Consider the following 24,776-nt stretch of genomic DNA (forward strand, 5'->3'; position numbering starts at 1 on the left):
ACAAATAACTGAGTCCAGTCATTGACTGGAGACTCTTTTGTTACAATATGTTGCAACATTTACATAACTCCATTGTGCTGTTCAGTAGTAGCTACATTGGCTTGTTTTAAATGAAAGTTTCTGCATTTTAAAATGACCATTAGCTGACTGTGTTAGAGTTAAAGTATCAATAATTATATTAAAAAAAGCTTGAATTACGCAGTTTTAGAAATATAATTAAATAACTTTTTAACTTCTGAATTTCTAAAATGCTCACCTGGCCCAGCAATGCCTGGCTGCCTTCCTAAGCCTCCTCCCAGACCTCACACTCCTCTTCAGCTCTTTCCTCCCCTCCAGTCTCTCCTTCTGAGCGGGGTCATGAGCTTTGTTCAAATCATATTGGTCTGTTTGGCGAAGACATTTCTGGACATGAGGATTGATGATGACTGGCTTTTCCGTCACATATAAAGTGTTGAGTTTTCCAACATTTAGTAGCTGGAGATCCCAGTAAAGCTGGGGATAACATTGAATCTCATTAGTGATGGCACAATAATATCTGGGACAATGGGATTTTCGGAAACTAATAACACGAAGAGAAAAGAAAAAGCATTTCACTGACTACCTCTTCCTTTCTTTCATTTTCCTTTTGCATTTCAAGGAGAACATCCAACACTTTTTTTCCCACGCATGACCAGCTATTTTCATCTCCTGCAATCTAGGGTTCAACAGGAGGATTCAATTGTATCACATTATGATTTGATCAAACAATAGCCTCTTTGATAGTGATGTTTGTTGTTTGAAATATGCCTGAGGTTTTACCTTCTTCATGGCCGCGTGTGCGTCATTGCTGTTGGAGGGAACATGAAAGACTTTGTGGTAGAGGAGACTCACATCTTCAGAGGAAAACTCTGCTCCAACAGACAAACCCAGAGAGTGGTACAGACCAGGGACAATATCCTGAAGGAAGATACAACATTAGCTGTGGTTTAAACAAATGCAGTAAAACAAATGCAGCTCTTACCATCTTACCTGCTCCATGTTTTTCACCACTGTGGGATAATAAATTATACAAGCTATTACTATGGTTACAGCAGCGGCCCTTTGGACAACAGCTGGATCAGGTTACCAAGCAACAAAAAGTGACAGTGTATCTGTCAGAGAGAGACAAAGAGGAGTGACATGTGATACATGACCATGTGACACATTACACCATGTGTGAAAAGTGAAAGTTGGTGTATCCTGTAAACTGTTTATTATAGTGCCTGTCTCACACAGTGTATATTACAGTCTTATATAACTAAGAACATGATAACACTATGTTTTACAGGTCTGTAATGTCATTCTGATTTCCTAGAAAGTTTCCTGGAAAGAACCATGTAGTGGGTTGGTACTAATGATAAAGAAAACAGTAACATATCTAAAGGACTGTTCTTTTACAGGAATTATGGCAGTTAGCTGATAAGCGGTTGTTAACTGAGAGAAATTCTCTGTAAGAAGTGCTACACAAAATCACAGTATTTTCCTCTTATTCGTTAATTATAGTGAACCTTAACCTCCATATATGTTACTTTCTGTATAATTATTACAAAATTACACATATCTTTAAAAATATACATAAGATAAAGTGTTACCAATATCATACTCATACTCACAATATATTACCAATTTAATTTCTGAACAGAATGAAATACCACAAATATTATTGAAGCCTTTTGTTTATTTCTACAATGGAGATCGAATAAAAAGAGTACCTGAGATTATGTGGCTTACTGTATACACAGTCAGAATTCACACAGTGCTGAAATAAACCTGTACAGTAAACAAATCCTCTGTAATAATGTAAAGGCCGTGGACAATATCTCAAAAATTTGTAAAACAAAACAAGTACATGACAACACAACACAAAAGATCAGGTAAAATTAAAACAATAAAAAAAACCTTGTGTAGTATAAATAGTCAGTGCTACATTTATATAACAATGTTTATTAAAACAATAAAATGTAGTAATTTGCTTTGGTCAAAACGTTGAATCCACAGGTTGTGTTCTGTTGTGTCAGTTTACAGTAACAGAAGGCTTATGCAGTCCTTGAGCAGATTGAAGATTAATGTATCTGGGTGAGTCCACTTAGCAGTTGGGGCATTAAGAAGGGTTGCCATGTATGATCTTGGGGCACTTTTCTGGCTGTATGCAGTAGTTGTCGTGTAGAACCAAACCAGCAGGACACTGGCAGCCTGGCACGCAGGGCTTGAAGCAGTGGCTCTCGATCACCCCCAGTGGTACGTCAACATTGAAGCAGGTTACGGGACACGGGGGTCCACACTCGTCAAACACAAAGCCCCTCTCCACTGGACAGCCCACAGCTGTGAAGGGCAGCAACAGAGGAAACAAACAGTGATGGCTTTCAAGAATATGACTTCTGATGCCTTTTATGAGTGATGACCTGTAGGAATTAGCAAGAGTCTGACAAAAATAAGATCCCTGTTTGGAAAGAGGAATCTTTCTTTTAATTTTCATTTCAAATGTAAGTGTTGAGCCTGGCTTCCTTCAAGCATTATAAAGTAGGAGGACTGTTTAGCTGAGCTTTTTGATCCAAATCATTAAGTCATTAAGTGAGTTTTAGAGATTTAAAAATAAGAACACAATTTATACATTCAAACCCCCTTAAAGCTTGGAGTGAAATTGTTTGTTTTTCATGAGAACATTTGTATTCCTAGCTTAAGCAACAATCAGCAGTTAGTTTTGAAAGAAAAAAACATTATTATTGAACTTTTGTTTAGAGATTAAAACTCTTTTTTTCTTATCGTATACTTTTGGATTAATGCAGTTTGAGGCTCATTTTGTCATTCAAAATAATTCTGAATGAATGTGCCCCTCCCCCCCCCACACACACACATGGGTACACAACTCACAACCAAAGCACTTGAAAACCAATCTCATATAAGGTCAGGCAATGAGTGAACCCAGGAGGGAGGGGGGATTTGAGTGTGTGTTTTACTCACCGCACAACGATGGGCTCCTCCACTTCAGGACGACTCCAGCCTCCGTGCACTGACTGGCATAGGCCTCCAGTGTGTCACACAGACACTCGTCAGTATTGGCCCCGCAGGCACAGAGGTCATACACACAGGCTGCGTACCACGGCTCAGGAGGCACCACGCGGTGGCAGGCCTTAAAGACGGCGTACTTCAGGACCTTACAGCGAGCGTTAGCCCCCTTCTTGGCCTGGTAGCCCGCGTCTTTGCACGGGTCCACATCCTCACCGGCACGACAGGATGAGAGGGAATGGCTGCCATTTGTGACCTAGAAATGATGGACAATTTAAAATATATATTTTTTTGTATAACATCCTCCCTTGTATTCTGTGTCTCTGTTTCCCTTTGTATTCATTTTACCCTCCAGCTGTTGCCAAAGTCAGACTCCGACAGGCTGAGGCGTCCGTTGGGCATTCGGAGGTCATCCTGGTAGTAGTTGTTGAAGTTACCACAGAGGCCGCAGGTGTGGCTCTTATAGGAACCCGGCACGCTAATTTCCAGATGTGAACGACCACTCCACAGCACCTTACGGTGGGCCGTTGGGGGTGTGTAAGTGTGAGACAAAATTGGGGAGAATCCAAGCTGTTATAATTTCCAATCAAGTCTATAGTCACAAAGACAATGAGCAGCAAAAGACTGTACCTTCAGGCCGATGTTGGTGTTGAGTAAGATGGTGTTGGTTTGTCGTTCTACATAGATGTACGGTTCTTTGAGGAACGGCAGAGTCACAACGACATCATTCACCTGAAGAGCAGTTGAAACAAACAACAACAGTTGAGTGGATGGTTAACACAGACACGACTGTACAAATCCTTTGGAGCAGTTGTACACACACCAACCTTCACAAGCCAGTCCTGGAGCAGCTGCACAGTGATGTCTCCTATAAACACAGTCACCTCTTTAGTCCAGGACACTCCTTTACGCCCACGGTCATCATTAGTGGCATGGATACTGTACAAACAAAGAGGAGTCACCGAGAAGGGCAGAAAGGGTGTAATGATCCTTTTGATTTGTTGGCATTTTCTTAGTGTCAGGAAAACCTTAAATTCAAAAGTTGGTGCCTTTTCTAGAGCAGGTTATAAAAGCAAAGATTTGTAAGATTGTTCAATTTGAATGACTTTTAAAAGGGCAGGACTCAGGAGGCAATCAGAGTATCCAATGTTTCTAAAGACCAAGGTAAAAGAACATGTCGGGACCCCACTCACCTGAAGTCTCCACCCTCACAGTCCTGTGCCAGGACATAGGTGCACGCTCCCTGGAAGTGGAGCATGCGGCCATCAAAGGTGCGGTAATGAGGGTCGCCGAAGGCAATGCAGCTTGCTGGACGAGGTAGGCAATGAGGGCAACACAAACCTGGGACAATGGCTGGCATCTCGTCCTGAGAGCGAACATGCACACACACACGCACACACACACACACACACACACACACACACACACACACACACACACACACACACACACACACACACACACACACACACACACACACACACACACACACACACACACACACACACACACACACACACACACACAGAGTGAGCCAAACAAATGTCTGCAGTGTCCAAATGAGCCAGACAGACTTTAAACACAGATAAGAAATGTCCGGTTTATAATGTACCTCTAAAGATGGGAGGTGAAGAACAGTGTAGATATCAAGGACACATTTCAGTGTGTGTGGATGTGTGTGTGTATGTGTTATACTGACTTTTACACAGGTGAGCGGAGGGCAGCGTTCACTGCGACAGTGTACGTCTCCGGACATACACGTACAGCTGGTGCACTCATCCACGTCCCACTGTTCGTTCGAGTGATACACTGTACCCTGGTGCTCACAGGATGCCCCTGATTCTACAACACACACACACACACACACACACACACACACACACACACACACACACACACACACACACACACACACACACACACACACACACATAAATGAGCCGTTTTAAGCAGAACTTTTAACATAGGACTTTACTACAGCTGCTCACTGTATTGGCTGGCAGTGATACCTTGGCATTCGTAGCAGCATTTCCCTGGAATCTTCACTTGTTTCTGACCATCCAGACAGAGAGCAGGTAAACACTCTTCAATGCTGCACTCGATGTAGCCCAGCTAATGACCAAACACAGAAGGAAGAGATTGTAACATAATGTGGTTGGAATAGAGACAATGGTTATTAAAAATCTCGGCTTGAAGTGGTGGAAAGTAACATTTACTCATGAACTACTTTGATTTAAATATTTCCATTGATGCTTTTTACCTCAAATTCACTTGATCTTAGCAAGAAACTGCAATTCTTACTCCACTACATTAATCTTACACATATAGTTATTTGAATGAAATTGTTAGAATTGGCCTCAACCAAATACACCATTTTGTACTATTGCATATTAATTCATCAATAATAATAATCTACACTGACAGGGGCATTCTGCATAGTTGATACTTATGCCTCAGATTCTTCAAGTAAGGTTTTGTTGCTAATACTTTTTTATACTTTTACTTCAATTAAATGTTGAATGCAAGACTTTTACTTGTAATGAAGTATTACAGCTGTGCATTATCCAACTATGCTTTTTCTTAATTCTCGTTTAGTTTTTACCTTTGTTAGTATTTTGCGCTACCATATTATCTCATATTCGAACATTGTTTTATAAAAAGTGGTGTGTAAAAAGGATGACCAGTGTGAATGTTCCTGTAAGACTCACGTTACAGGTACACGATACACAGTCGTCATCGCTGTCTGTCCAGCTGCTGCCGTTTGCCACGCGTCTGTTCTGGCCCTCGATCACACAATCTGTACAAAATAAAATACAATTTAATGCCAGTAAAAAAATTAAAAAAGGGCATTGGCCAAACGGTAACGACATACTGTATAGTGTTATTTCACCTTTACACACAGTGCAGCACGAGTCTGGAGGGGTGAACTGCTCATTAGGAGGGCAAGTGAGCGGAAGGCAGTTTTGGTGTAAGCAGGTCCATGTCAGGTCCTAAATCCCACAGACAGGTATCACAAGATATGTTTACTGTAGTTTGATCAGTATTAGCGCCTTAGGTTTAAGGTGTTGTTGATATGATCAAATAAAACTTGTGTCACTCCATAATAAACAAATATTTTACATAATTTTTATGACAGGTGATATTCTTATTAGCTTACTTATTTGGGCTAGTGTAAAAGTCTGACTGTTGCACTTGTTTCCTTGACAGGCTAATAAGCTGTGTCATCATGCAGAATGGTTTCAGAGAAAGTCATATATCATCATGACATCGCTGCTGCATACCTTGCAGTGGCAGGTGAAACAGGGGTCATCAGTTGCCAAGACCTCATTCCCGATCAGTGCTGCAGTGCAGTTACTGAGAGGCTCTAAACACACACACACACACACACACACACACACACACACACACACACACACACATCCACGTTACAGAGCTGACAGTGCAGAGCTTATAAAAAGTGTATTACAGAATACGTTTCAGTACTGACGTGCACAGACAGGACAGCAGTCTGGCCCAGAGAACAAGATGTTGCTCTTGGGACAGTCTACCAGACTGGGACACTGCTTTCGGTAACACTTCAAGTGTTGCTCCCCATCCGGCATTACCTGGGATAGGAAACACACGGTTCAGATAATGGTTACTACTTGGATTACTACAACTTCCTTTTCAACATTATAATGTCTGAATTTCACAAATATATCACTAATACTACTGCTTTCCATAGATATAATGCTTTAAGTAGTGCTGAACAAATGAGTTGATTAATCTATTTTTTTTAAGCTTTATTTATACAGGTAAATCCCATTGAGACCGAAGACTCTTTTACAAGGGAGACCTGTTTTCCTTTCCCACGTTACCATTCACACACACATTCATACACCGATAGCAGGCTAACTATCTACATTCACACGAGGCAAGGTGGGTGAAGTGTCTTGCCCAAGGACACAACAACTATGACAGGTGGCAGGGCGGGGATCGAACCTCCAACCCTTTGATCATCAGCCGACCCGCTCTACCAACTGAGCCACAGTCGCCCAAATAAATTGATTGACAGAAGAAAAAATGAATCATCCACAATTTACCATTTTTTACTCATAATTTATATAATTTGAAAGTAAATTGTTTTAGCTTGTACACAAATAAAAAGTCCAATTGAGAAATTAGATTTTTTTTCTAAAGATTCATCAAATTGTCTGGAAAAAAATTAATCAACGCAATCACAAATGGAACATAAGAATGTCGCCAAGTGTGTATACAGTATGTACCTCACAAGTGCAGATCTGACAGGGGTCATCGGCTGGATGGAAACTGTCCCCTGGGCCGTACACTCTCCCGTCAAATACACAGTCTAAAAAATCAATTAAATATGAATATCAAATGCCAAAAAGCCCATGAAAGAAAAATATCCTAATATGAAAATATGCAGCTAATGTGGTTTTTTAAATCCCTGTTTGCTCACCAGCACACACAGGGCAGCACTCCCCAGGCACGTTGATGAAGTTGGTGCAGGGGGAAAGACAGCGCACCTCGGAGCAGGTTGTCACCCCGTCCACACACATACAGGTCATACAGGGAGTGGAGTCCGCAAACCAGCTGCTGCCTTCGCTATGCTCCTCTCCTCCGTAAACACAGCCTGAGAGGGGAATGTTCCATCACTTGTAATACTACAGTAGTTTCCTCAAGTGATTATTAATGAAAAGTTCATCTCTTTACCTCTACAGCGAGGACAGCATGCTCCAGGATCAGCCACCTGATGCATACAGGGCAGCTTGGGACACTCAGGAGATGCACACTGAACCTCACCTGCCTGCAAGAACCCAGGTGGATTAGCACTACAACATTCTGAAAGGTGCAAATATGAAAAGAAAAAGACAAGAGATGGGTGGAGTAAGACCTGGCAAGTGCAGGTGGAGCACTGGTTTGAACCCAGGGTCCACGTCTGTCCGTCATTGAACTCCCGTCCATTGAGCGTACAAACTGAGAGCACAGACAGAGGTAAGGGAAAAAAATCAAAATCATTTTTCAGGAGATACATTTAGTTTTCAATTTTTGTGCATGCGTGAGTTTGTGCACATGTGATTATTGTGACCATTTGCAATTATATTGAATTCTCCTAAATACTTTAGGTGGTTATGTTCAAGCCTTAAAAAACCTAAAAAACAGACTTGGACTAAACTTATTCTCTTGAGATCAGCACAATAATCACCCCATACATGTACTGTCTTTGTTTCATGATTCTAAAACTGAAAAGTTTCTTTATAAAAATTCTTAAGTTGACCAGTCTAACAGTACACAGACAAAGGCTTTAATATATCCAACATGGAAGGTGTGTTAATGCAAGTTAGCAGAAAAAAACAAAAACAAAAAAACAACTATAAGGAGTAACATTTTATTATCCTGTTAATCATCCATTCTTCCTCTTAAAAGCTTTATGTGGATTCACTACTTTGATATGTGAAAAAAAGGGGCAAAAAAACCAAACTGCTCAAATAAATGTGTCTCATGCTGAGGTATTGTGAGTTGCAAAACTGGAGTTTGTTAATGGAGTATACAGTACCTGTGCACTCGGGACAACACTGTCCTGCCTTAGAAACCGGTCGGGCACAGGGTGTTGGTGGGCAGACCATGGGCACACAGGTGACGGTGCCTTTGACACATGTGCACCGCTGGCAGGGGTTGGAGAAAGGTGAGAAGGTCAGAGCGTGAGAGTGGACCACCCCCTCGTAGAGACAGGAGTCACATACGGGGCAGCAATTCACTGACGGAACTGGATGGGCGCACTGGACTGGGCAAGGTCTCTTCTGACAGTTCACCACCTCATTCTGATCAGAGGAAGGGATAGAGGGGAAAAATGCAATAAAAAGAGGGAGATGGAGTTAATCAGACAATTACAATTTGGATCATGTTTGTTTTGATTTTTTTGTAGTCTGTTACAACTTTCAGACACACCAGACAGGAGCATGAGGAGCAGGGGTCAGAGGGTGAAGTGAAGGACGAGCCGGACTGGTGCTCTTTCCCCCTATGGAGACAGATCCCTGTGCAGACGGGACAGCACTCCCCAGGAGGAGTCACCGGCCGCACACAGGAAACACTCGGACAAGACACATGTGCACACACCACACCACCGTTCTGTACGCAGAAACCCACACACGCACGCATTTACACATGCACACACATGCACACACACACACCCACACACACACACACACACACACACACACACACACACACACACACACACACACACACACACACACACACACACACACACACACACACACACACACACACACACACACACACACACACACACACTGCTTGTGACAATATGTCCTCTATATACTATAGACGGATACAATCTCACACTGTCCAACTGCTGATAATATACGAAGAAGTGTTAGCTATAGTGCTCCATGAATAAAGAAAAATCATCAAGGCTTTTTCACAGGATCAGGATTATGGTCTACCAGAAGTATCATTTTTTGGCAATTCATTGGGAAAGCACAAAATGTTTGTTACTGAGTGATACTGAGTGATGAGCATATGGTTTAACAGTGGGAAAAAGTGGATTATGCCACAGATCTAGAATCGAAGTGTTTCTAAATTTCAATTGGTTCAAATCCAATGACAGCTGCAACCCTCCAGAGGGAGCAAGATACACACTTTTCAGAGCCTGCATGTGCAAAAGTAGTATACTCAAAAGGCAGATTTTTCCTGGCCTGTTCCTGACCTCAAACATGTTGGTCATCATTTTAGCCCTGTTTCTCACGAAACAATGTATTTTCTCACAGTGGCTACAGCATGTTCGGTCCCTCAACATCTCCAACAACAGTGACATACAGTACTGTATGTGTGTGTGTGTGTGTGTGTGTGTGTGTGTGTGTGTGTGTGTGTGTGTGTGTGTGTGTGTGTGTGTGTGTGTGTGTGTGTGTGTGTGTGTGTGTGTGATAGTACCAGGCAGGAACAGAGCTGACAGTGGTCCAGAGGGTGCGGGAATCGTTCTCCGTTGAAACAGCCTCGTCCATTAAAGCTGCATCCATCACACACTCCGCATGTACAGCCATCCAGAGCTGGGTGAGGGCACGACACGGCGGGGCATCTTCGCGGCGCACACACCACTTCACCTCTCTATGGATGAGAACAAAGAGATAACATGTACAGTATAGCAGATAGGGTCCAGCAGCGAGCCTTAAAAACTACAGTAATAAGTGCAGTCTCACTGAGCATGTGCAGTCTTGGCACCCTCCCTCTCCTCCTGGAAGGATCTGTCCGTCAACATAGGTCACACCATGGAATTGACAACCTACGCAACAGTAGTATAACATTGATTATCCACTCACTCTGAGCAAAATCAATAAGTGATATGTTGTAAGCTGGTTACCATCACAGACAGCACAGCCACATGGGTTGGTGAGCGGATGAGGACAAGGGGCGGCTGGACAGGACTTCTTTACACATCGCACTGAACCGCTCTATAAGGAAATAAGCATGACACGTGGTCAAAAGGGATGTATATGTGTGTGTGTGTGTGTGTGTGTGTGTGTGTGTGTGTGTGTGTGTGTGTGTGTGTGTGCATGTGTGAGTTGACACTACCTGGCAGGTACATTCAGAGCAGAGGTCTCCTGGGTCAGGGATGGACTGTCCATTTGTAAGGACTGCACCGTTATAGAAGCAGCCTATCAAATAAAGACATGCATGTTCATTCATTTTTGTGTTTAGGGGAACGATGAAGAAACAGTTAAGAGTTTAAAATCTATGACCCCACACTGAGAAGAGATTTTGCTTTTACATACGTTCACATTCTCCACAGCACTGTCCAGGTGGTTTGTACGGGTGGCTGCAATCTCCATAACAGGGCATCTTGGTGCAGATGACCTCCCCACCATAACAGTAACACACACCACAGGGGTCTTTGTCATCAGCAAACTCAGTGCCATCCGGATATTCTTTACCATGAAACATGCAGCCTGCAAATAGAGAATTGGAAATTAGGAGTTTATCACAGATAAACTTGAGAAAATAGTTCCAAAGAAAACTGCTTAATATTTATCAATGAATTGTAGTGGAGTAGAAGTATAAAGTAGCATGGAAATAAAATACTCAAGTAAAGTACAAGCAGTGGCGGACTCAGGGGGGGGGGCAGTGGTTGAAAAAGCGCGCTAAAGTGCCCTCAAGAGTGGTGAAAACGAGAGGAAATGCCTTTTTTGCTGCCCTTTTCACGTGCAAAACATGATTGGGTGCCCTCTAGGATGCCCCTTCATACAATAAATGATGATGATGTGCCCTCTAGAACAAGAAAATTCGATGACGTGCCTTAATGAGTGCCCTTATAGTCCCCTTCTGCCCGTCTGGTGCCCTTCTAGTGCCCTTCTAGTGCCCTTCTAGTGCCCTTCTGCCCGTTTGGCCGTTCTAGTGCCCTTCTGCCCGTCTGGTCGTTATAGTGCCCTTCTGGCCGTCCGGTCGTTCTAGTGCCCTTCTGCCTGTCTGGTCCTTCTAGTGCCCTGATAGTGCCCTTCTGGTCCTTCTAGTGCCCTTCTCCCCATCTGGTGCCCCCATGGTTGAAAAAGTGTTGCTAAAGTGCCCTCTATGGTGGTGAAAATGAGAGAAAGTGCCTTATTGGCTGCCCTTTACATGTGAACAAAAATTATTGAGTGCCCTAGGTTGCGCCTCCATACAATAGGCCTAAGACTGTATGGTAGTGGCACATTGATTTTTCTCCTGTCTAATTTACTTAAATGTTAGTAAAGATGAAAGCAGCAAGGCTTCTTAGGCTAAAATGTGAAAGTGCACAATGATGTGAACAACTAATTTTAGTGTTTATAAAGTCGCTAGAATTAGGGGAAACAGTGTCTTTGAAGCAGATTTTTTTCTGGGGGGGGACCCCCAGACCCCCCGTTTAATTGTATGAGGCCAAGAGTTTTTTTTAAACATCTACAAACACAGTGTTTGGTGTTTCGTTACATTACATTCTATTTAGCTGACGCTTTTATCCAAAGCAACTTCCATTAAGTGCATTCAACAATGAGGGTACAAACTCAGAACAACAAGAATCACGTCAGTACTATAGCTGCAAATAAACCAAACTACAAAGTGCCACAAGTAAGTGCTACATGGAGATGTAACAGGTGCCCCGAACGGTGCCTTCCAGGCAGCGCTGCCTTTAAGGCTCCGCTGGGGGAACAAAACACCATCGAGTTACAAACGCCACTGTGTGTCCATATGGTGCCCTTTTTATTTTTTCGCCCCTGCCCTTCAAACAGTCTGAGTCCGCCACTGAGTACAAGTGCTTCAAACTTGTACTTAAGTACAGTACTGGAGTACACATAGTAAATTACATTTCAACTCTGGTAACTGGGACAATAATATATATTCTTCCTATCACTCACTCACCTTCACAGGACTTGCAGCACTGTCTCTGCACCGGGTGTTTACAATTGGAGGGAGGACAGCGGTTCCTCTCACACCGGACAGAGCCTTCACGGCAAACACACACCGAACACGGGTCGGATTTATCATCCCATGTCTCTCCATTAGCTCGTTCTCGACCCTCGTTTAGGCATCCTGCAATGGAAATGAGACATAGAAAAACATAATCAAACTAGGGAAAGGGCAGTCTCTAATTTGACTGAACTACCAACTCAAACTTGCTTGATTTGTTGCTACCTCCTACATCATACTTGTTCCATGTATTAAAGGCTCTATGTTCTTCAAAGTTGCTGTATATTGGCATTACTTGTACCTTCGCAGGTCCGGCAGCACTCCTGTTTGATGGGGTGAGAGCATGCAGCAAATGGGCAGGGCTTGCGCTGACAGTGAACAGTCCCGTCGGTGCAGACACACGATCGACAGTTGTCTGTCGGGTGGTAGAAACGCTCAGTGTGTCTGTAGGGCCGTTGTTCATACACACAGTCCGATGGGGGAGCTGAAGGGAAGAAATCCGTGAAAAGAGTCAACTTAACGCCTCCATTACACAACTTCACAATCTATTATGTCCACTACTGAAGGACTGTTTTTAGCCAATTTTCTCTTTTTACATATCTTGAAAAGATGGTAGTGTACATTTGACTGAATTAGCTATTAGCTGTTACTGTTTTCAATCTACCCATACGTGCACTGACTACTGTTGACTCATTTTGATACTTAAAAAAATATAATAAAGGATAAATTAGTTCTGAATTTTGTAAAATATGTGTGTCCCAAGCAGCTCAAGTGCAGATACAAAAAAAAATCAACATGCTGTACTGGGCGCTTTGAATACCACTGCTATAGACATTTCTCACCCATCTAAACCTTTCTCGCTTGCACATCCTTACCTGGACACTGGGGGCAGCAGTCTCCAGGCACCGCATTTGGGTTGGAGCATGTCAGCGGTGGGCACCTCTTCATCAGGCACTGGACATTCCCATTCTGCAACAAACACAACGCAGATTGGATTGAAACCACAAGGTGATCAACACAGCAGGGTCAGTCATGCTGTGTTGCTGTCCATTCTTACTATGCAGTTGCATGTCCTACATCTGTCAGTGGGATGGGGGAACTCCTGTCCATTGGGATACTCTTTCCCAGCATAGCTGCAGCCTATTGTAAAGGAATATTGTGGATCTTAATTCATTTAATTTGTTGAATACTATTATTATTATTATTATTATTATTATTATTATTATTATTATTATTATTATTATTATTATTATTATTATTATTATTATTATTATTATTATTATTATTATTATTATTATTATTATTATTATCATTATTATTATTATTATTATTATTATTATTATTATTATTATTATTATTATTGTTGTTATTATTATTTAAAAAACATTTCCTCACCATTGCAGTTGTTCTGACAGCATGTTCCAGCTAGAGGGGCGTTACAGTGAGGATTAGGGCATTGTGATTGCTGGCAGTTGATCGTGCCACTCACACACTTGCACTCCTCACACACACTCACAGGGTTAGGAAAAGCCTCTCCATCCACAAAGATGCGGTTTTCAAAAGAACAGTCTGGGAAAGATGCAAACACATACAAGTTATACTGAGCTGACTGAGAAAAACAAAAAAAAACTACAAGAAAGCAAGGTGAATTTAAAAAACAAAATACTGGATTGATGACCACATCTGTGTCTTTGAGTACCTGGACATTTAGGGCAGCACTCTCCAGGTGGTGTGTATGAGTTTGAGCAGTTGAGAGGAGGACAAGGTCTTCTCTCACATTCTACACTGCCATTCTGAGGAAAAAGGCTGGATTCAAGGTAAACAGTAATATGAACTGTGTAGTGTGTGTGTGTGTGTGTGTGTGTGTGTGTATGTGTGTGAACGGAGTGATGTGCTTACCTGACAAGTGCAGATGTGGCACGGCTGGTCGGGAGTCGCAAACCTCTGGCCGTTGCTATAGATACGGTGGTTATAGGTGCAGCTTTCGCATCCTGCACAACAGGAGCCTGAGAAAAGTCAAATAGACAGTGATGCTGAGGTCACAGTCATCTGTCTATAAACAAAGCTGGGACACACACAGTCTTACCGGTGGTCTTGGTGGGATGCAGGCAATCTGTAGAGGGGCAGCGTGTGTGTGCACACACACTCTCTCCGTTCACACAGGTGCAGCTGGAGCAGGGACCCTCGGGGTGCCAGTTGGAGCCTTCTTCATATTCCACCCCCTCCAACACACATGCTACATTGAGAAAAGAAGACTTGCCATATACTGTATATACACACAAATGAGCCTCACCAGTGTGTGTGTGTGTGTGTGTGTGTGTGTGTGTGTGTGTGTGTGTGTGTGTGTGTGTGTGTGTGTATGTGTGTGTGTGGTGTGTGTTTTATTACCTTTACAGATCGGACAGCAGAGATGTGGATCTATAATGGCGTTGGAGCACTGGACAGGAGGGCACTTCTCTTCACGGCAAATAACATTCCCACCCTATATCACAAACACCAGAATGGAAACATGGAAACATTATAGTGTGTCAGTTTAAAAGAGCTTACATAACCACTACAGCTAAAATTTGCATGTCAGGTGCTTTGAAATGGAATAAAGAGCATATAGAAGCAAGAATAACTGTGCAACAATATCCAGAGAAACTTTTCTGTTTAATGTACACTTGCTCAAATCCTCTTAGTATACCTATACAGACTTACCTTACACTTGCACTGCAGGCAAGGTCCACTTCCAGCAGGAATGAAAACTTTCCCATCAGCGTACACCCTCCTGTCATACTCACATTCTGGGGGAACAAAAGCAAAATCTCATCATGTTTGATTGCAATTGCTTGAAAACTAGTTTGAAGAGTAAAAGTCAAAATTGGCAGTTGTTTTGTATGGTTCAAATATTTTTTTGTGTGTGACATATGTACAGGTATACCGACCATTGCATGTGGGACAACACTCTCCTTTGCGCTTCGCCGGATGAGTGCAGTGCAGTGTGGGGCATGATGAATCCATACGCTCACAGGACACTTCACCGGCCTGACAAGTAGACACAGGAAGGGATTTAATGTGTCACACCGGTGGAACTTTTTAATATGAATTTGCCACCTGATACAAAGCACAAACCAAATAAACTAGAGCTGGAATGATTCAGCTGTCAAGCCGACTTTACGGTTGATGAGAAGTCATTGAAGATATACTTTGACCGATTCATTGATGTGGCTGATAAGACATTTACTAATCATCTTTTTTTTAAGCTAATTTTTTGGGCATTTTTGCTTTAGTAGACGGATTGGAGAGGAAGAGTTGAAATGGGGCAAAGAGGGGTAGACATGCAGAGAACTGACACGGGCGGGATACGAGTCCGCGTCTGAAGGCTCCACAGAAGAAGTCAAGGGTCTGTCATTTATATTTAAATGAAAGACAACTTTTTTTTTAACAAAACCCCCCTGAGTAAATTATGAGCATTTTCAGGTTTATGGTTATGGTATGGCATTATAAATGCATTTTTCCTTCTTTATACTATGGTTATTATATCAGCCATTCAAAATCCATCATTGGTCAACCTCTAATTGCAGATCTATCATATCAGAGTTTGCAAACACATCATGAGTATGAACATCACATCACAGAAACACTCTGCCAGACTGAACTCACAGAGCAACGGCATTGGAGGCAGGGCTCTCTTCTGGAGGGGAACTTCTGTCCGTCCACATACACCTTGGACTCATATTCACACTGCTCACAACTACAGGTCAAATACAGACAACATCAATGGTTTAAAGCCTTTGGAAATCTCTCAGTTGTCTTCATAACCTCCCATTTATGCTCCAAGACATGCGTAATCATACACCTAAACCAACTGCACATTTCTAAGAAGAAGATGAAGAAGTGTGATTGATGCAGGCTTGAAAGTGATATGGGCGAGGTTAGGCAGGCTGGTTACCGTGGGCAGCAGTCTCCAGCACGATGCACAGGGTTTCGACAAGACAACGCAGGACAGGGAAGGGGTGAACAAGCCACATTTCCATTCTGAAAAAAAAGGATACACTTATCAAATAATGTATGCAGACAGAAATTAAACGCAATTATAAAAGCCATGATAAATGACATACCACACACGTACACTCTTGACAACGGTCTCCTGTAGGGATCGTAGCTCCGTTGTCGAAGTCGCGATTGTTCACACCACAGCCTACAGGACTCACAAACACATCTTTGCAGGTGACTGAACCCACTGTCTCACACACACACACACACACACACACACACACACACACACACACACACACACACACACACACACACACACACACACACACACACACACACACACACACACACACACGCTGCTCTACAATTAAAGACCCACCTTGACAAACTGGACAGCATGTGTTGGGTGGAGGAGCAGCTGGGTTTTTACATGGGGTGTTACAGCGCTCCCTCTCACAGCGGACATGACCCTCCTGGTGAAGGGGAGAGAACAACATGGATACAGATGAAGGTGATTGAAAAGGTGCACGCTAACATTGGCAGTCAGTATCAGACCCACCAGACAGTGGCAGACATCACAGGGATTCTCCACTGGCCTCCAATTGGCTCTGTGGTCGTACTGGACACCAGAATGGATGCAACCTGCAAACGCATAATACATTAGATTGCTGGATGGCTGCCTAAGGATTTGTAAATATAGAGTTAGAGTTTTTGATAATACATGTTTACTGTAAAAACCCTTGTGAGACAGCTGGACACATTCAATTTTGCAACAACCCTGATACAATTCTACCTCAGATCAGTGTTTGAATGATTCCAAAGAGTGTTTTTTGTATGTGATGAACATGTGCTTGTTGGTACGTTATGTATGCCTGTCATTATTTAGAGGGCTGACAAAGGAAGCATTAAAACGTTTTTGTAAAATACATAAAAGTGTGAGAAGGGCTACTGAGGATGCATGCATCCTATCCAATAATGAAAAGTGATATACTGCATCTGGATATTAATAAAGTGTTTCAAGGTTCCTTCTTTGGTAATGTTATTGTGTACCAATTTCCTTCCTTATATTCTTACCTCTGCATCTCGGGCAGCAGTCTCCAGGTACTGTCTCCTTCTGGGTGCAGTCCAGTGAGGGGCAGGGTAGAGGATGGCATTCCCTGTTACCCTTCTGTTGACAATGAAGGGACAGAAGTGGGAGGGAAAATCATGAACAGATGTGCATGCATGTTTATGTTGGTGCAAGTGTGTGTCTAATACTTACCTCACATGTACATGTCTGACAGCCATCTGTAGTGCTGTAGGATACATTGTGAACTATGCCATCCAGCTCACACCCTGAAGATGAGACAGACCTTTAAGTTAATCCACATTGTTGAGCGTGTGGCAGTGTGTCGGCATATTCCAACCATACAGTTGGATTCAGTTTTTTAAAGGGTAATAACAGCTGGTCCCTCTTTTAATGCAGATGTTCTTCACCTTTTCTCTACTCTGGGTCACTGGGGAACATCTGTCTCTGCTCTCCCTCCAGTAGTAACAGAGCAGTATGGCTCTGATGTAATATTCACATGCCTCTTCTCACACAAACTATGTTTTATGGACCATTGCAATGACCACAACTGCCTGCAGCTTTCCAAGCGTTAAAGACTACTTACCACCGGAAAGTCTATTAACACTCAAAAGAGATTAACTGTAGGAGAAACAGGGAAATTCCTGGATGGGGTTGTGTTTTGTTTCATTTTTTTGGGAAGATTCCCTCCAAATGACCCAAACTACTTCCCCCATTCTGGGCCTGTTTAAAGTTAGTATGATGAAGAATTTGTTAACTGTTTAGCACATACCGAACACTAAAGGGCAACTTCACTCGATTTTTTTCATCAAAGGATTTCACGGAGGTCATCAAATATTATTTTTGCTTAGCTTGGACATTTGTAGCAGATAATTATTTTAATGACAACTCTCCAAAGGACAGAGACAATGTGTTTGAGTGCTAGAGAGAGAGAGAGAGAGAGAGAGAGAGAGAGAGAGAGAGAGAGAGAGAGAGAGAGAGAGAGAGAGAGAGAGAGAGAGAGAAGAGAGAGAGAGAGAGAGTAATAATAACAGTGATAGAGTAGCTAGTGAGGCTGCCTACTGTGCCAGCCGCCAAAAGGCATTTCCTCTAGCAAGCCAAGCATGCCTAAGATCAAAGTGTGTGTGTGGGAGTTGAGTGTGTGAGTGTGTCTGCCAATTGGGTGCCATGGGAGTCTTCTGGACTACATGCAGAAATCATTAAGGGGAAGATGGATGAAAAAGGCAGAGACAGACAGTGACATAGAGAGTAGTCAAAGGGGTGATAGACGGAACAGTGGGCTGTTGAGGCACATATGTATTACATTGCCAGCAAATGCATGCATATGCTTCACAGCCTTGCCTCAATCTTTCCCTGTATCTCCAGAGCACTTGCACTGAAAGAAGCATCCACAACTTCCACCATATCTCATATCAGAGCTCTTAACTCAGGGAGAGAAGTTCATTACTTGTGCCAGCTTAGTACTTCACCAAAGCCATAGCACTATGTTTGAATGAGGTGATAACAGGTCAATTGAAATCCGGATGCTTGCCGAAGTCTACCATTGTAAGGTTTCCTTTAAGATCCGGTATACTTGAACTACTGTATATGTTGCTCTACTACATTTCATCCTCCACATTACTCTGCTTGTATCCCAAGACAGTTCTATTATAAGGGGAGATGTTGTATCCAGGTTGAGTGTACTGCCGGTTGGTAGTTTGTTTGTGTTGGTTGAAACTTTGTTTGCACAGGCAACACTCACCCAACATGCACTGGTCCCTGGCATCTAAGGAAGGGAAGTTGTTAATGCTGATTCCATTCTTACTGCTATTTCCAATTGAGTACTTTTTTGTACTTTTTTTGCACTTAGTATTTTGACCTTTTTTAAGTCATACCAGCTTTTTATTAGAATTTTAAATATTTGTATGTGTCCACTCCACAGCTATTTTGTTTAATATGTTCAATGATGGTGTATTTATTGAATGACAATAAAGCAAAGTCTAAGTCTAGACAAAGTCCTCATTTTGATGGTATTTTGTTGATATTTCTACATAGATTCAAGGAAAGGGAATCATCATAAATTATTATAATTCCTCCTGTGGGCACCATGAATATCTCTTCAAATTGCAACGACAATATATGGACTGACTGACGTCCCTGGACATTGCTGCAAGTATGGCTGAAAAATCCTGCAACTGATATAGGCTATAGGCTACATTTTCACAACATTGACAGACAGTTTTGACACCAGAATGGACTTTTGTTTTGTTTTGTAATACTTCACAAATCTAATCTACTACTCCATTAATTCCGGCACAAAAATACCTGTCTCAGCTCCATGTGAAACACTGGCCCCTTGGTGTTGGGGTGAAAGGAGCAATGAAACCCAGCCGGGTCACAGAGGTTAAGGCGAACATACAACTCCATTTTGACAGGGATTAGACAGACAAAGGTCAGGGAGAGGGACAGACATCTGCACAATATCTACTTAACACTACAGTTGAATGCGTGTTAGCTTAAGCTTGTTGTAAGTGTGCTAAAATCATAGGTAGCCTATAGATTTTATTGTTAGAGAATGAGGGGAAAGAAAGAGAGCTGTCAGAGGGTGAATCATTGTTACCTTTGATGATAGCTTGGCATGTGACCTTTCCAGATGTGCACGTACACACAGTGCTGAGGTCAATCTGCCAGCGCTGTCCATTCTCCACTTCACGCCCCTCCCACACACACTGCTGCCTAGCACACTCACATCCCTCCAAGTACTGTACGCGTGACTGTAGGTCCACATTCTGCAGAGAGAAAAAGAAATGTAGAAAATTCACGCTACTTTCTTATTTCATCATGGAAAGCCCTGTATCATACGTTTGAAACATACCTGAGTTTTGACCATGTGCAGCATACGAGCCAGTTCCTCCAGTTTCTTCTCCATCTGCCTCAGCCTGTCGTCTTTCTGGGCCTGTGAAACAGACTTGACCCTTTGAGGAGACCCCGGGGGCCCAAGCACCGCACCTCTCTGCAGCTGGTCACTCTGGATGTCTTGGATAGATTGGCTGCTTTGGTCAGTTGACCTTGTTTGAGGTCTTTTACTTGCAGTTGCATCCTCCTGGTGGAACATTGGCCTGCTGTCACTGAGAGAAACTGAGCTGTAGGCGTCTACTGCATATTGAGGCGGAGGCAGAGCATCTGGAAGTAGAAGGCAGAAAGTTAACAAGTTGATAATAACTGTTGAGACTAAGCAAACATCCTGAAACAATGCCTCAAAATTACAACCCCCACACTGAGGAATAATAAACAAACTGTTTGGGGGACATTCTGCCTGAGGTTTGATTTAATGCACGTAAACCACCGTATTGTATTGTTTTGTAGATTTTATTTGACATGGACATGACAATATCATTGGAATAACCAGATGCATTGTTCTCAGTGTATTAGCATAAATGCTAGTTTTCAACACCTGTCCACAGGAGACTTTGAGAAAAAAAAAAAAAAAAAAAACTAAACAAGACAGAAACAAGATTAGGTAAAAACTGATAATTAAAATAATACAAATGCAGTATACAATGGAGTACAGAGCAGCAATATAATGATAATCAAATATACATATACATAGAGTAAAGCAAAGGCAGCATGATCAGACAATAAACCAGTTGTAAATGATTTCTGTGAGCACTGTTGATTTGACTTGAGCCAATTGTTTAAATTCTCTGTTAAAAGTGTTACTGTTAGTCTTTAGTTTTAGATTAGTGGGCAAGAGATTCCATAGTTTGGCCCCTTTTACAGAGAGTTGGTCCCACTATTGAGTTTTAACTCATTGTGAGAATGAGAAGAGTCTTACACATTTCGGGAGTTGCTTTGATCAGTTATTTAATAGTGTATGTATTTGTTAATGACATGAGAACTTTTCACAGACTAAACAAATCTTGTCGTGTCATTATTTCCCAATACAAGAGTAGCCAAAATGTAATAAATCGCAAGGGTCAGTAATGAAGAGAAAAAAAGGAGCAAAGGGGGAATTGCAGCTTCTGCCATAAACATATGCAAACCCTCCCAGCATTCTGTTATAAACTGTAAGATGGGTGGACAGACACACAATAAGTAACAGCTTGATTTCAATTACGTTTTGAGATGTTTACTTTGAAAAATGTGTTTGCAGGGAATACTTTGGCAGTCTCCATATGTTTATCCTTGTGCTCATAATGCAAACGTTATTTCCTTCCATTTGACATGTCAATCAACGAAAAAAGGAATTTACACTCAGTTTAGATACAAATCATCCTCCTTTACCTGTAACATTGTCACAGAGCCATGGTCGCCTTAGATAAGCTGCCATTGAAATCTCAGCTGTCTTCAGGTATCCCTAGAGTCATGGAAAAACACAGAAAAGTTCACATATTACATTTTACTGTGTAGAGAGCGAACATTGAATAGAGGCAATATGGAATGTAGCTTTTTGGACATACAGTATTGCAAAGATTGTAAGGTTGCTGTGTTTTGGATGTCTGATCCTTTTCTGTGATTGTGTAGAGAGTTGCAAGTGGCTTTAATTATGTCCTAAAAGAGGGATTTCAAGACAATGCAGACGGTCATGATTAAGGGCTGTATAAAGCATGCTGTCTTTGTCAAGCTGAATCACTGCTAACAAAACAAAAACATCCCAAAATGCTGAAAATATTGAACAAATCAGTAAAAAATTACATGGCATATATTCCTTTCTTTATGTGAGTGTGTACATGTATGCATTATGTGCACGCAAACTCACACTAAATTTGCTGTCCTTCTTTCCCGGTGTGCTGGCAAGAGTGACAACAACGTCTCGAGGCAGTCCCAGGTTTATTCTCCCTTCGCTTTTTATCGGTAGAACCACAGCTTCTCGGCAGTCCACAAAAAATACCAGTCTATCTAGCTCCAGGCTCACAGCCAACTGTACCCATTCATCCCTGGAGAAGGGGTTTCTCCCAGGGAAGAAAACGCTGGCGAGGCCCTGAGTTCCCCCTCCAGCCTGGTAGTAGTCCAAACGCAAAGTGTTATTGAGGGTGGAGGAGATGATTTGGAGGATGGGTGAGGAGGACGGAGAAGAGAGAGCAAAAAGAGTGGCACTGGAGCCCGAAGCCTGATGCCCCACCAAATGCACCCCCATGCTACTACCCCCATGAAGGTTGGAGTACAAGAGGTTAGAATATTCACTGGGAAGAGTCAGGTACGGTGCTCTGGGACGCACTCTGTATGTCACACCGGCAGGACTCTGCAGTCTGGACACACCGCTGGACTGGTGTGACATGTTTAGGGCCGCCAGAAGGTCAATCACTATTAAGAGAGGAGAGTCTGCCTTGTTATTACACACATGCAAATGATGTACATTCAGACTGCCTGAACCATTGCTCTCTGTCTGTCCGAAGTAGGATGGCACTGTGGTCACTGGGTTTGAGATGAATAGTGTCAGAATAAAGCAATTTATCAGCTGGTCACACATGGCTGCCTCTCTGACCTCAAACACAACACCAACAGGCCAGCATGACACAGTCAGGCAAGATAGCTATTAGTTAAGGTATTAATTAAGTACTTTTATTTGAATATACTACTCCATCTTTAAAGTAAGTATAGCACGTTTTACTATAGATTTATGCATAAAGAAACAAAGTGTTTATGACACACAGTTACTTTAGAAATAATTTGGCAGTACAATATATGATTGGCTAATAAATTGTGATTGTGTTATAGATTAAACTGCCAAAAGATGTGTAAAGGAGTTAAGAGGAAAGCAATAAAATGTTGCTTGCACCTAATTCAATATAATAATAGTATGTGATACAGTAATACATAACACTGCCAACCTTAAAACCTAATACATTTTTGCGGGGAACACTCTTACGGTTTTCTTAATTATACTTTTACATTGTGAGTACCAAAGTAAAATATCTCCTACATAGGCTACTTTCCTCAAAACTAAAGTCCTCAGTTTGATTATTATTATTAGGCTATTTTTTTTTTTTAATACTTTACAAATAAAAATTAAAAAGTAAAATTAAACAAACCCTGAAACTAAACCTGAAACCCAGTGGCCAATGCTCAGTTTTGTAAACTCACCGTGGTCTTGGTTTGGACTTGAGTGCCCCTGCACAGACAGCGCCAAAACCCACGGCAAATGTATCATCATCAGCAGCATGAGCGCCCGCAGTTTGTCGCTCTCCATTCTCCAGAAGCGAAAAAAAAAACTCAAACTAAAAGAATGGTATTCATCGTCCTTTTAACCCGATCTGTTGACATGGATCCTGGACTGTACGTTCCTCTGCGAGCTGACCTTCCCAAAGAGCGCGCAGGGGGAAACATGAAACATCTGGATGCAGGCAGGGCGTCACTGTTCTGCAGTCACACAGTTACATTCTCCCCCGGGGCCATCTCCACAACAAACTCCATTATCACAGAGGATGGCTTTTGAGAAGTTGATGAATATTACTATACGTTTTATCAGAATGCCTCTTATTTCTGATGAGACAAAGAGAAATACGCGCGTGCGTATAGTTCAGGTGTTCTGCGCGTGTGAGGTCACTCTTTTCTTGTCCCGCACTCGTTCAGTTCACGATTCAAGAAGGATGGCTGGGAGTGAGGTCTTTTCTTCCAAGGCTTTCCCTTCATTTTGTCAGGGGGAAGAAAAAAAAACTCTCCATGCAGCACTTCGCAGTGCTGTTGATTCTCAAAGACCCCTGAGTTGGTAATGAGCTAAAACCTGGTCTGGAGACTGGAGAGGAGCCATGGTGAAAAAAAATTGAAAAAAAACGTCGTGTGTGTGTGTGTGTGTGTGTGTGTGTGTGTGTGTGTGTGTGTGTGTGTAGGTGTGTGTGTGTGTGTGTGTGTGCAGAGAGTCAGAGGGCGGGGGTAAACACAAGTAGTCATGTTTCACTGCTTTGGAAACAGCCCTATAGTGTGCATCCCACTGTGTTCACTCTACCCCCACATCTGTCTCCACAACTCTCTGCTTTTCTCTCATGCTGTTGTCCTTCTCATCTCTGCTGCTTTTTGTTATTTCAGAGACTTTCTTTGAAAAACCCCTCATATGAACCGCGCAATATCTTTGGGGACTTATTGCAAAGGAGGACAGACATATGCCATGACATATATGAGAATTTTTGGTGTGATGATAGGATGCCTAGGTGTTTGATAATAGATGAAGCAGACATGGAGGGTCACTCTGGTGCCAGATAAGTGTTACCGAGGTTTATATCAGTTGAAGGAAATCCAGGTCTTGAGGGCTTATGAGACAAATTCAAACACCTGATTTGTAGAGAAATCT

General features: G+C 42.3%; 1 protein-coding gene across 2 annotated transcripts; it reads right to left on the reverse strand.

Moving 5' to 3' along the window:
- Window positions 1-1,684: 1,684 nt before the first annotated feature.
- kcp (kielin cysteine rich BMP regulator) lies at window positions 1,685-24,042 on the reverse strand. 2 transcript variants are annotated; one of them, XM_080027162.1, is made up of 46 exons: window positions 23,573-24,042; window positions 22,248-22,792; window positions 21,773-21,845; window positions 20,364-20,671; window positions 20,109-20,277; window positions 17,705-17,778; window positions 17,518-17,608; window positions 17,003-17,085; window positions 16,823-16,916; window positions 16,566-16,645; window positions 16,397-16,482; window positions 16,108-16,198; window positions 15,390-15,489; window positions 15,163-15,248; window positions 14,851-14,944; window positions 14,549-14,698; window positions 14,362-14,468; window positions 14,162-14,255; window positions 13,858-14,031; window positions 13,520-13,602; window positions 13,338-13,431; window positions 12,764-12,946; window positions 12,415-12,585; window positions 10,818-10,991; window positions 10,618-10,700; window positions 10,406-10,496; window positions 10,245-10,327; window positions 9,979-10,152; window positions 8,974-9,153; window positions 8,582-8,846; window positions 7,919-8,001; window positions 7,738-7,831; window positions 7,484-7,657; window positions 7,290-7,372; window positions 6,512-6,629; window positions 6,306-6,388; window positions 5,915-6,014; window positions 5,733-5,821; window positions 5,034-5,136; window positions 4,724-4,866; window positions 4,218-4,390; window positions 3,852-3,963; window positions 3,655-3,756; window positions 3,373-3,537; window positions 2,980-3,280; window positions 1,685-2,340 (listed from the first exon to the last, which is right to left on the reverse strand). In XM_080027162.1, the coding sequence occupies exons 1-46, from the start codon at window positions 23,676-23,678 to the stop codon at window positions 2,120-2,122; spliced, it is 6,330 nt and encodes a 2,109-aa protein (XP_079883288.1). In that variant the 5' UTR covers window positions 23,679-24,042; the 3' UTR covers window positions 1,685-2,119. The 2 variants fall into 2 exon arrangements, with proteins under 2 accessions (XP_079883288.1, XP_079883287.1); XM_080027161.1 differs by having other exon boundaries at window positions 17,518-17,611.
- Window positions 24,043-24,776: the final 734 nt, after the last annotated feature.

The sequence above is a fragment of the Ammodytes marinus genome (assembly GCF_949987685.1).
Source record: "Ammodytes marinus genome assembly, chromosome: 5".
NCBI classification, from domain to species: Eukaryota; Metazoa; Chordata; class Actinopteri; order Uranoscopiformes; family Ammodytidae; genus Ammodytes; species Ammodytes marinus.

Bases quoted from the DNA above. Each gene is read 5' to 3' on its own strand.
- kcp (XM_080027161.1), bottom strand. From the start codon at position 23,678: ATGGAGAGCGACAAACTGCGGGCGCTCATGCTGCTGATGATGATACAT. The intron at 10,497-10,617 runs GTAGTGTCAACT...ATTTCCTTATAG, and splicing joins GCTCTGAATGTACCTGCCAG to AGCGGTTCAGTGCGATGTGT. The intron at 8,847-8,973 runs GTGTGTCTGAAA...TCCTCTGATCAG, and splicing joins GCTCCTCATGCTCCTGTCTG to AATGAGGTGGTGAACTGTCA.